We start from the raw sequence: 12,431 nt of genomic DNA, 5'->3' as shown, positions 1-12,431 counted from the left end.
CCTTGAACATTTTAAACAACTTTATTATTATTTACTTAGATATAATTGGATACAAGGAAGGAAGCTACATTTCAGTTATAAAAAAAACAGAAAAGAAAAAAAGTTTCTTTGGGGAAAAATGCAAAACGGAGCCCCAGATCAGCGTCTAGGAGCTACCCTATACCCCCTAGAGCCAGTCTCATCCAGGGGGCAGCTCTGTGACGGCTCCTAAGAGGCCTGCGAGTCGCTGTCGTCAGAGTTCTTGAACGTCTCTGCCTCGGGCAACGACACCAGGGCTGTGTCGGCCTGCACTTCCTCCTCGTCTGGCAGTACCAGGGGCTGGTCTCCGTCTCCGCTGGCCTCGCTGCCCTCCCCCTCCTGGCACTCCCCCAGGCTGGTGTCCTGGCTGGTGTCCTGGCACTCCCCCAGGCTGGTGTCCTGGCTGGCTGAGCCTGGCTCCATGGAGGAGAAGGAAGACGGCTTGTTCCTCAGTTCCGCCTGGGTGGGCACCCGCAGGGAGATCTCAGAGGACAACGACTCAGGGTCTGGACCTGGGGGACAGGAGGGAGGGAGAGGGGATCAGTCCAACATCACGGCTCTGCCCATATATGGGATACAGGGTTCCATTTGGGACTCAACCACATGTTTCATCATGTGATTCTAGTGTGCTGCAGTGTATAACCTCTGTTTTGTTTGAACTCGTGACAACACAACTCTGTTATCACCAGGGTGACGAGACGCGCATGCTTTGATACCATGCGTTCATAAGAAAGTGGCTCGCTAGCAACGCACTTAATTACATGACTAAATGGACACAAGCGAATACGGTCTCTGTACAGTTGGTGGCTACGTGATAGCATTAGCCATACTGTCTCTGTACTGTTGATGGCTACGTGATAGCATTAGTCATACTGTCTCTGTACTGTTGATGGCTACGTGATAGCATTAGCCATACTGTCTCTGTACTGTTGATGGCTACGTGATAGCATTAGTCATACTGTCTCTGTACCGTTGGTGGCTACGTGATAGCATTAGTCATACTGTCTCTGTACCGTTGGTGGCTACGTGATAGCATTAGCCATACTGTCTCTGTACCGTTGGTGGCTACGTGATAGCATTAGCCATACTGTCTCTGTACCGTTGGTGGCTACGTGATAGCATTAGCCATACTGTCTCTGTACTGTTGATGGCTACGTGATAGCGTTAGTCATACTGTCTCTGTACCGTTGGTGGCTACGTGATAGCATTAGCCATACTGTCTCTGTACCGTTGGTGGCTACGTGATAGCGTTAGCCATACTGTCTCTGTACTGTTGATGGCTACGTGATAGCATTAGCCATACTGTCTCTGTACCGTTGATGGCTACGTGATAGCATTAGCCATACTGTCTCTGTACCATTGGTGGCTACGTGATAGCATTAGCCATACTGTCTCTGTACCGTTGGTGGCTACGTGATAGCATTAGCCATACTGTCTCTGTACCGTTGGTGGCTACGTGATAGCATTAGCCATACTGTCTCTGTACCATTGGTGGCTACGTGATAGCATTAGCCATACTGTCTCTGTACCGTTGGTGGCTACGTGATAGCATTAGCCATACTGTCTCTGTACCGTTGGTGGCTACGTGATAGCATTAGCCATACTGTCTCTGTACCGTTGATGGCTACGTGATAGCATTAGCCATACACTCTCTGTACCGTTGGTGGCTACGTGATAGCATTAGCCATACTGTCTCTGTACCGTTGGTGGCTACGTGATAGCATTAGCCATACTGTCTCTGTACCGTTGGTGGCTACGTGATAGCATTAGCCATACTGTCTCTGTACCGTTGGTGGCTACCTGATAGCATTAGTCATACTGTCTCTGTACCGTTGGTGGCACCCCTGATATCAACAAATGGTCTCCCAAATTGCACCCTATTCCCTACATAAATTAATACAAATAAGTACAAGCCTTCTGCAAGCCTGTTTCTGTAGTGAGACAGCTTGATGTACCAGGACACCCCTGGACAGGACACTAGTCTATCTCCTGTTTCTGTAGTGAGACAGCTTGATGTACCAGGACACCTCCTGGACAGGACACTAGTCTATCTCCTGTTTCTGTAGTGAGACAGCTTGATGTACCAGGACACCTCCTGGACAGGACACTAGTCTATCTCCTGTTTCTGTAGTGAGACAGCTTGATGTACCAGGACACCCCCTGGACAGGACACTAGTCTATCTCCTGTTTCTGTAATGAGGCAGCTTGATGTACCAGGACACCCCTGGACAGGACACTAGTCTATCTCCTGTTTCTGTAGTGAGGCAGCTTTATGTACCAGGACACCCCCCTGGACAGGACACTAGTCTATCTCCTGTTTCTGTAATGAGGCAGCTTGATGTACCAGGACACCCCTGGACAGGACACTAGTCTATCTCCTGTTTCTGTAGTGAGGCAGCTTTATGTACCAGGACACCCCTGGACAGGACACTAGTCTATCTCCTGTTTCTGTAATGAGGCAGCTTGATGTACCAGTACACCTCCTGGACAGGACACTGAGTCTATCTCCTGTGTTGATCCGTAGCGTGAAGCTCACTCCCAATCCTCCAATTTCAGGGAGGACACTAACCACAAGGCCACTGAGTTGGTTATTCCATACAGAGTGCACTGTGTTGATAACTACCTGAGGTGAGTGAGGAGGTCAGGCTGTTGATAACTACCTGAGGTGAGTGAGGAGGTCAGGCTGTGGATAACTACCTGAGGTGAGTGAGGAGGTCAGGCTGTCGTCTTCTCCTCCAGAGTTGAGAAAGACGTCGAGGGCTTCATGGTCCGACACGTCCATCAGGTCCATCTGTTCCAGAACGTCAACGTTCACCTCCATGGAAGACATGCTACCTATTGGCCCTGTGGAGCGACACACACAGCCAGCGTCACTTCACACTGCAGCTGCACCACACCGCTACTGTTCCGCAGTCCCATCCTGCCTCCATTTCTCACAAGGAACCTTGGAACTTATCCTCCACTGTGGTTGAAAGGGAGGTGAGGAGATGGGGTGAGGAATCACGGAATGACCAATTCAGAACCCAGACTGGCGGACAGTACAACACTGAAGATACACACACACACGTCACTGTTACAGATTGACAGACAGTACAACAGCACAACACTGAAGATACACACGTCACTGTTAGACTGACAAGACAGTACAACACTGAAGACACACACACACACACACACACACACACACACAGTACACACACACACACACACACACACACACACACACACACACACACACACACACACACACACACACACACACACACACACACACACACACACACACACACACACACACACACACACACACACACACACACCCGTCACTGTTACAGACTGACAGACAGTACAACACTGAAGATACACACATCACTGTTACAGACGGACAGACCGTACAACAGCACAACACTGAATATACACACACGTCACTGTTACAGACAACACAGCTCTGACATGAGACACACAGACAGACAGCACTATCATACCTCAAGTATGATGAAAGCAGGAAGGGGAAGCACAATAAAAGACGTAGGAAACAGTCCATTAACCGCGTAGCATCACTGGTTATTGTAAAGCTCAATGTCCCAGACAGAGCAGAACAAGGGAAAAGTCATAGAATCTACGCCAAAACAGCAGTTACACCAGACCAAAGTCAATACAGAAAATATCCTCTTAAAACACAAGTCAACCTTTTTAAATGAGCCTTTCTTTGACCTTCTGCAACGTTTATTATTTTAATTTTATCTTTATTTAACTTGGCAAGTCAGTTAAGAACAAATTCTTATTTTCAATGACGGCCTAGAAACAGTGGGTTAACTACCTTGTTCAGGGGCAGAACGACAGATTTTTATCTTGTCAGCTCAGGGATTCGATCTAGCAACCTTTCGGTTACTAGTCCAACGCTCTAACCACTAGGCTACCTGCCGCCCTCCACTCTAACCACTAGGCTACCCTGCCGCCCCTCCACTCTAACCACTAGGCTACCCTGCCAACCCTCCACTCTAACCACTAGGCTACCCTGCCGCCCCCTCCACTCTAACCACTAGGCTACCCTGCCGCCCCTCCACTCTAACCACTAGGCTACCCTGCCGCCCCTCCACTCTAACCACTAGGCTACCCTGCCGCCCTCCACTCTAACCACTAGGCTACCCTGCCGCCCCTCCACTCTAACCACTAGGCTACCCTGCCGCTCCTCCACTCTAACCACTAGGCTACCCTGCCGCCTCCACTCTAACCACTAGGCTACCCTGCCGCCCCTCCACTCTAACCACTAGGCTACCCTGCCGCCCCTCCACTCTAACCACTAGGCTACCCTGCCGCCCTCCACTCTAACACTAGGCTACCCTGCCGCCCCTCCACTCTAACCACTAGGCTACCCTGCCGCCCCTCCACTCTAACCACTAGGCTACCCTGCCGCCCCTCCACTCTAACCACTAGGCTACCCTGCCGCCCCTCCACTCTAACCACTAGGCTACCCTGCCGCCCCTCCACTCTAACCACTAGGCTACCCTGCCGCCCCTCCACTCTAACCACTAGGCTACCCTGCCGCCCCCTGCCGTATCAACAGAGGTAGTGTTCCAAATGGACCCCTATTTCCTACAGGCCCGTAAGTGCACTACTTCCCAGGGCCCGTAGTGCTATGGTCCAAAGCAGTGCACTATAAAAAGGGGAGCCACACAGTGTGTGTTCTGGGTTCCAGCTCACCTCTTCTGTCAGTGATCTGCAGGTAGCCAGTAGAGAGGTACTGATCCATGTCCTGTTGGAAAGCTTCTTCAAAGTACTTCTGCCTCTCCTTCAGCTTCCCCTGCTGGGCGTGTTCCATGTCCAGCACCTTCTGGGCGTGCTCAGAGTCCAGCTCGGCTGGGGGGAAACAGGAAGTACAGGACACGTAAACATAGAGGTGGATAGAGGGTTGACTTGCTCTCATGGAAGCAGCCATTGAAAAGACAGTAGATGAGGTCTAGTACATTTCTATGGAGGTCAGTGATACCCTCTGGATAGACATAAGAACAAGTCACAGTCAAATGATGACGCCTCAGTCTTCCATTATTTAATGGAAACATGTTTCACAAATCTGCACTGTGAAGGTCACTGTGTAGGTCACTATGTAGGTCACTGTGTAAGTCACTGTATAAGTCACTATATAGTTACTGTATAAGTCACTGTAGGTCACTGTGTAAGTCACTGTATAAGTCACTGTATAGTTACTGTATAGGTTACTGTATAAGTCACTGTAAGTCACTGTGTAAGTCACTGTATAAGTCACTATATAGTTACTGTATAAGTCACTGTATAGGTTACTGTATAAGTCACTGTATAAGTCACTATATAGTTACTGTATAAGTCACTATATAGTTACTGTATAAGTCACTATATAGTTACTGTATAAGTCACTGTATAGGTTACTGTATAAGTCACTGTATAAGTCACTATATAGTTACTGTATAAGTCACTATATAGTTACTGTATAAGTCACTGTATAGGTTACTGTATAAGTCACTGTATAAGTCACTATATAGTTACTGTATAAGTCACTATATAGTTACTGTATAAGTCACTGTATAAGTCACTGTATAAGTCACTGTATAAGTCACTGTATAGTTTACTGTACAGTTACTGAATATAAACAAGTCATTGTTTGGTATCCCTGTTAAGCTGTAAATAGATAAATGTCTTCTCACTATTAAGTGGCAGCTTTTTGTCAGAGTAGCCTCTGCTCTTTTCTAGTGACCCCAAATCCATTGACCACATACATACAGTTTGGGACGCAACCTGTAGTTAGACTTTTACATCAGATAAATGTCTTCTCACTATTATAATGATCAACATCATCCTACAGATATCAGATAAATGTCTTCTCACTATTATAATGATCAACATCATCCTACAGATATCAGATAAATGTCTTCTCACTATTATAATGAGAGCCCTGAGTCTGGCCAGACACCATCCTTACTGTAGAGTCTCCTCACAGAGCCCTGAGCCAGAGACACCATCCTTACTGTAGAGTCTCCTCACAGAGCCCTGAGTCTGGCCAGAAACACCATCCTTACTGTAGAGTCTCCTCACAGAGCCCTGAGCCAGAAACACCATCCTTACTGTAGAGTCTCCTCACAGAGCCCTGAGCCAGAGACACCATCCTTACTGTAGAGTCTCCTCACAGAGCCCTGAACCAGAGACACCATCCTTACTGTAGAGTCTCCTCACAGAGCCCTGAGTCTGGCCAGAAACACCATCCTTACTGTAGAGTCTCCTCACAGAGCCCTGAGCCAGAGACACCATCCTTACTGTAGAGTCTCCTCACAGAGCCCTGAGCCAGAGACACCTCTGTGTGGAGCGTGCAGAGACTAGCACCCTGAGTCTGGCCAGAGAGACTATTCTGTGACCTTTTTATCTCAGCTAACAACCCTTTCTTGTGATACTACAGTATCAGGATACTAACAAGATACCACTACAGTACTACAGGATACTAACAAGATACCACTACAGTACTACAGGATACTAACAAGATACCACTACAGTACTACAGGATACTAACAAGATACCACTACAATAGTACAGGATACTAACAAGATACCACTACAGTACTACAGGATACTAACAAGATACCACTACAATACTACAGGATACTAACAAGATACCACTACAGTACTACAGGATACTAACAAGATACCACTACAATAGTACAGGATACTAACAAGATACCACTACAGTACTACAGGATACTAACAAGATACCACTACAATACCACAGGATACTAACAAGTTTACCACTACAGATACTAACAAGATACCACTACAGTACTACAGGATACTAACAAGATACCACTACAATACTACAGGATACTAACAAGATACCACTACAGTACTACAGGATACTAACAAGATACCACTACAATACTACAGGATACTAACAAGATACCACTACAGTACTACAGGATACTAACAAGATACAACTACAATACTACAGGATACTAACAAGATACCACTACAGTACTACAGGATACTAACAAGATACCACTACAATAGTACAGGATACTAACAAGATACCACTACAGTACTACAGGATACTAACAAGATACCACTACAATAGTACAGGATACTAACAAGATACCACTACAGTACTACAGGATACTAACAAGATACCACTACAATACTACAGGATACTAACAAGATACCACCACAATACTACAGGATACTAACAAGATACCCCTACAGTACTACAGGATACTAACACGATACCACTACAATACTACAGGATACTAACAAGATACCACTACAATACTACAGGATACCACTACAGTACTACTGGATACCACTACAATACTACAGGATACCCCTACAGTACTACAGGATACTAACAAGATACCACTACAATACTACAGGATACTAACAAGATACCACTACAATACTACAGGATACTAACAAGATACCACTACAGAACTACAGGATACTAACAAGATACCACTACAGTACTACAGGATAGTAACAAGATACCACTACAATACTACAGGATACTAACAAGATACCACTACAGTACTACAGGATACTAACAAGATACCACTACAGTACTACAGGATACTAACAAGATACCACTACAGTACTACAGGATACCACTACAGGATACTAACAAGATACCACTACAATACTACAAGATACTAACAAGATACCACTACAGTACTACAGGATACTAACAAGATACCACTACAGTACTACAGGATACTAACAAGATACCAATACAGTACTACAGGATACTAACAAGATACCACTACAGTACTACAGGATACTAACAAGATACCACTACAGAACTACAGGATACTAACAAGATACCACTACAGTACTACAGGATAGTAACAAGATACCACTACAATACTACAGGATACCACTACAGTACTACAGGATACCACTACAGTACTACAGGATACCACTACAGTACTACATGATACTAACACGATACCACTACAATACTACAGGATACCACTACAGTACTACAGGATACTAACAAGATACCACTACAGTACTACAGGATACCACTACAGTACTACAGGATACCACTACAGTACTACAGGATACCACTACAGTACTACATGATACTAACAAGATACCACTACAATACTACAGGATACCACTACAGTACTACAGGATACTAACAAGATACCACTACAGTACTACAGGATACCACTACAGTACTACAGGATAGTAACAAGATACCCCTAATGTACTACAGGATACTAACAAGATACCACTACAGTACTACAGGATACTAACAAGATACCACTACAGTACTACAGGATACTAACAAGATACCACTACAATACTACAGGATACTAACAAGATACCACTACAGTACTACAGGATACTAACAAGATACCACTACAATACTACAGGATACTAAAATATACCACTACAATACTACAGGATACTACCAAGATACCACTACAATACTACAGGATACTAACAAGACACCACTACAATACTACAGGATACCACTACAGTACTACAGGATACTAACAAGACACCACTACAATAGTACAGGTAACATAATGGCCTTCCATAGGTAACATTATGGCCTTCCATAGGTAACATCCCATAGGTAACATTATGGCCTTCCATAGGTAACATTATGGCCTTCCTAACATTATCCATAGGTAACATTATGGCCTTCCATAGGTAACATTATGGCCTTCCATAGGTAACATCCCATAGGTAACATTATGGCCTTCCATAGGTAACATCCCATAGGTAACATTATGGCCTTCCATAGGTAACATCCCATAGGTAACATTATGGCCTTCCATAGGTAACATCCCATAGGTAACATTATGGCCTTCCATAGGTAACATCCCATAGGTAACATTATGGCCTTCCATAGGTAACATCCCATAGGTAACATTATGGCCTTCCATAGGTAAACCAGGTAACATTATGGTCTTCCATAGGTAACATCCCTAGGTAACATTATGGCCTTCCATAGGTAACATCCCATAGGTAACATTATGGCCTTCCATAGGTAACATCCCATAGGTAACATTATGGCCTCTCATAGGTAACATCCCATAGGTAACATTATGGCCTCTCATAGGTAACATCCCATAGGTAACATTATGCAAAGTTGCTTGACAAATGGTTAACCAGTTGCATTTCCATGCATGCTGCAACAACGGAGGAATGTATTTTTAGATGTGACCCACAAGCTGGAGCTGTGACGTTCTCTTGTTTCTCATAGTGGAAGTCAAATGGCTTTCTGAGAGAGAATGATGTCCATGGCTTTCTGACAGAGAGAATGATGTCCATGGCTTTCTGACAGAGAGAGAATGATGTCCATGGCTTTCTGAGAGAGAGAGAATGATGTCCATGGCTTTCTGACAGAGAGAGAGAATGATGTCCATGGCTTTCTGAGAGAGAGAATGATGTCCATGGCATTCTGAGAGAGAGAATGATGTCCATGGCATTCTGAGAGAGAGAATGATGTCCATGGCTTTCTGAGAGAGAATGATGTCCATGGCTTTCTGACAGAGAGAATGATGTCAATGGCTTTCTGAGAGAGAATGATGTCCATGGCTTTCTGACAGAGAGAGAATGATGTCCATGGCTTTCTGAGAGAGAGAATGATGTCCATGGCTTTCTGAGAGAGAATGATGTCCATGGCTTTCTGACAGAGAGAATGATGTCCATGGCTTTCTGAGAGAGAATGATGTCCATGGCTTTCTGACAGAGAGAGAATGATGTCCATGGCTTTCTGACAGAGAGAGAATGATGTCCATGGCTTTCTGACAGAGAGAGAAGGATGTCCATGGCTTTCTGACAGAGAGAGAATGATGTCCATGGCTTTCTGAGAGAGAATGATGTCCATGGCTTTCTGACAGAGAGAGAATGATGTCCATGGCTTTCTGAGAGAGAGAATGATGTCCATGGCTTTCTGAGAGAGAATGATGTCCATGGCTTTCTGACAGAGAGAATGATGTCAATGGCTTTCTGAGAGAGAGAATGATGTCCATGGCTTTCTGACAGAGAGAATGATGTCCATGGCTTTCTGACAGAGAGAGAATGAGGTCAATGGCTTTCTGACAGAGAGAGAATGATGTCCATGGCTTTCTGACAGAGAGAGAATGATGTCAATGGCTTTCTGACAGAGAGAGAATGATGTCCATGGCTTTCTGACAGAGAGAGAATGATGTCCATGGCTTTCTGACAGAGAGAGAATGATGTCCATGGCTTTCTGACAGAGAGAGAATGATGTCAATGGCTTTCTGACAGAGAGAGAATGATGTCCATGGCTTTCTGACAGAGAGAGAATGATGTCCATGGCTTTCTGACAGAGAGAGAATGATGTCAATGGCTTTCTGAGAGAGAGAATGATGTCCATGGCTTTCTGACAGAGAGAATGATGTCCATAGCTTTCTGACAGAGAGAATGATGTCCATAGCTTTCTGAGAGAGAGAATGATGTCCATGGCTTTCTGAGAGAGAATGATGTCCATGGCTTTCTGACAGAGAGAGAATGATGTCCATGGCTTTCTGAGAGAGAATGATGTCCATGGCTTTCTGACAGAGAGAATGATGTCCATGGCTTTCTGAGAGAGAATGATGTCCATGGCTTTCTGAGAGAGAATGATGTCCATGGCTTTCTGAGAGAGAATGATGTCAATGGCTTTCTGACAGAGAGAGAATGATGTCCATGGCTTTCTGAGAGAGAATGATGTCCATGGCTTTCTGACAGAGAGAGAATGATGTCCATGGCTTTCTGACAGAGAGAGAATGATGTCAATGGCTTTCTGACAGAGAGAGAGAATGATGTCCATGGCTTTCTGACAGAGAGAGAATGATGTCCATGGCTTTCTGACAGAGAGAATGATGTCAATGGCTTTCTGAGAGAGAGAATGATGTCCATGGCTTTCTGAGAGAGAGAATGATGTCCATGGCTTTCTGACAGAGAGAGAATGATGTCCATGGCTTTCTGACAGAGAGAGAATGATGTCAATGGCTTTCTGACAGAGAGAGAATGATGTCAATGGCTTTCTGAGAGAGAGAATGATGTCCATGGCTTTCTGACAGAGAGAGAATGATGTCCATGGCTTTCTGACAGAGAGAGAATGATGTCAATGGCTTTCTGAGAGAGAGAATGATGTCCATGGCTTTCTGACAGAGAGAGAATGATGTCAATGGCTTTCTGACAGAGAGAGAATGATGTCCATGGCTTTCTGACAGAGAGAGAATGATGTCCATGGCTTTCTGAGAGAGAGAATGATGTCCATGGCTTTCTGACAGAGAGAATGATGTCCATGGCTTTCTGACAGAGAGAGAATGATGTCAATGGCTTTCTGACAGAGAGAGAATGATGTCCATGGCTTTCTGACAGAGAGAGAATGATGTCCATGGCTTTCTGACAGAGAGAGAATGATGTCAATGGCTTTCTGACAGAGAGAGAATGATGTCCATGGCTTTCTGACAGAGAGAGAATGATGTCCATGGCTTTCTGACAGAGAGAGAATGATGTCCATGGCTTTCTGACAGAGAGAGAATGATGTCCATGGCTTTCTGACAGATAGAGAATGATGTCCATGTCTGAGAGAGAATGATGTCCATGGGTTTCTGACAGAGAGAATGATGTCCATGTCTGAGAGAGAGAAGGGGTGTTAAAATATATATCAGACTGTGGAAGAGATTCCCCATAGTGCAATACTTTTGATCAGAGCCTAAATCCCGAGCAGGATAAATGTATAATGATGAGCCCTCCAACCTCTCTATTGACCCCCAGGGAAGGAGAGACACAGCCTACCCCCCAGCAGGATAAATGTATAATGATGAGCCCTCCAACCTCTCTATTGACCCCCAGGGAAGGAGAGACACAGCCTATCCCCCCCAGCAGGATAAATGTATAATGATGAGCCCTCCAGCCTCTCTATTGACCCCCAGGGAAGGAGAGACACAGCATTCTATTACAGCTCCTAATTCCACTGTTATAAACATTCTCCAAGTCATGCGTCACCACTATAAATAGGAACCAAGATGAAATGTTCAGAGAAATGTAATTCTATTTAATACCAAGCTTTGTTAGGGGGGTTTCAGAGGGCAACCAGTGGTGACATTCTGTAAAGCCTAGTGAATTCAGTCATACACCCTCAACTGATAGACTTGTGAAGAGTGAAAGAAAAAGGTCAGAGACCGCTACAGTGCATTACATTCCTCTGTATTATCCAAGCAGTGCTCACCAACCGGTCGATCGCCATCTTCAAGGCATTTCTAGAGGATCACCAAACATTTCAGTAGAAAAGCCAAAGATAAAAGGCATAAAGGCTTGCGTTCCTTTTTGTTTTCTTCGTGTTGTGCTGTTGGCGGTCGGTGCACTTGATGTACCAGGTGGACATAGCTTGATGTACCAGGTAGACAAAGCTTGATGTACCAGGTAGACAAA

At 45.0% G+C, this 12,431-nt stretch overlaps 1 protein-coding gene across 1 annotated transcript in view; it reads right to left on the bottom strand.

Moving 5' to 3' along the window:
* Nucleotides 1–5: 5 nt before the first annotated feature.
* LOC124024453 (dysbindin-A-like) overlaps nucleotides 6–12,431 on the bottom strand; it is a 40,490-nt gene continuing 28,064 nt past the window's right edge. The window contains exons 4-6 of the mRNA XM_046338348.1: nucleotides 4,723–4,878; nucleotides 2,716–2,862; nucleotides 6–530 (exon numbers count right to left, since the gene is read on the bottom strand). Coding sequence (XP_046194304.1) covers nucleotides 208–530; nucleotides 2,716–2,862; nucleotides 4,723–4,878 — 626 coding nt within the window. The 3' untranslated portion in view covers nucleotides 6–207. The remainder of the gene's footprint in view (nucleotides 531–2,715; nucleotides 2,863–4,722; nucleotides 4,879–12,431) is intronic.

Source organism: Oncorhynchus gorbuscha, unplaced genomic scaffold (genome assembly GCF_021184085.1).
Source record: "Oncorhynchus gorbuscha isolate QuinsamMale2020 ecotype Even-year unplaced genomic scaffold, OgorEven_v1.0 Un_scaffold_1865, whole genome shotgun sequence".
NCBI classification, from domain to species: Eukaryota; Metazoa; Chordata; class Actinopteri; order Salmoniformes; family Salmonidae; genus Oncorhynchus; species Oncorhynchus gorbuscha.
The sequence above is the reverse complement of the archived record's forward strand: the minus strand, read 5'-3'. Positions and strand labels throughout refer to the sequence as shown.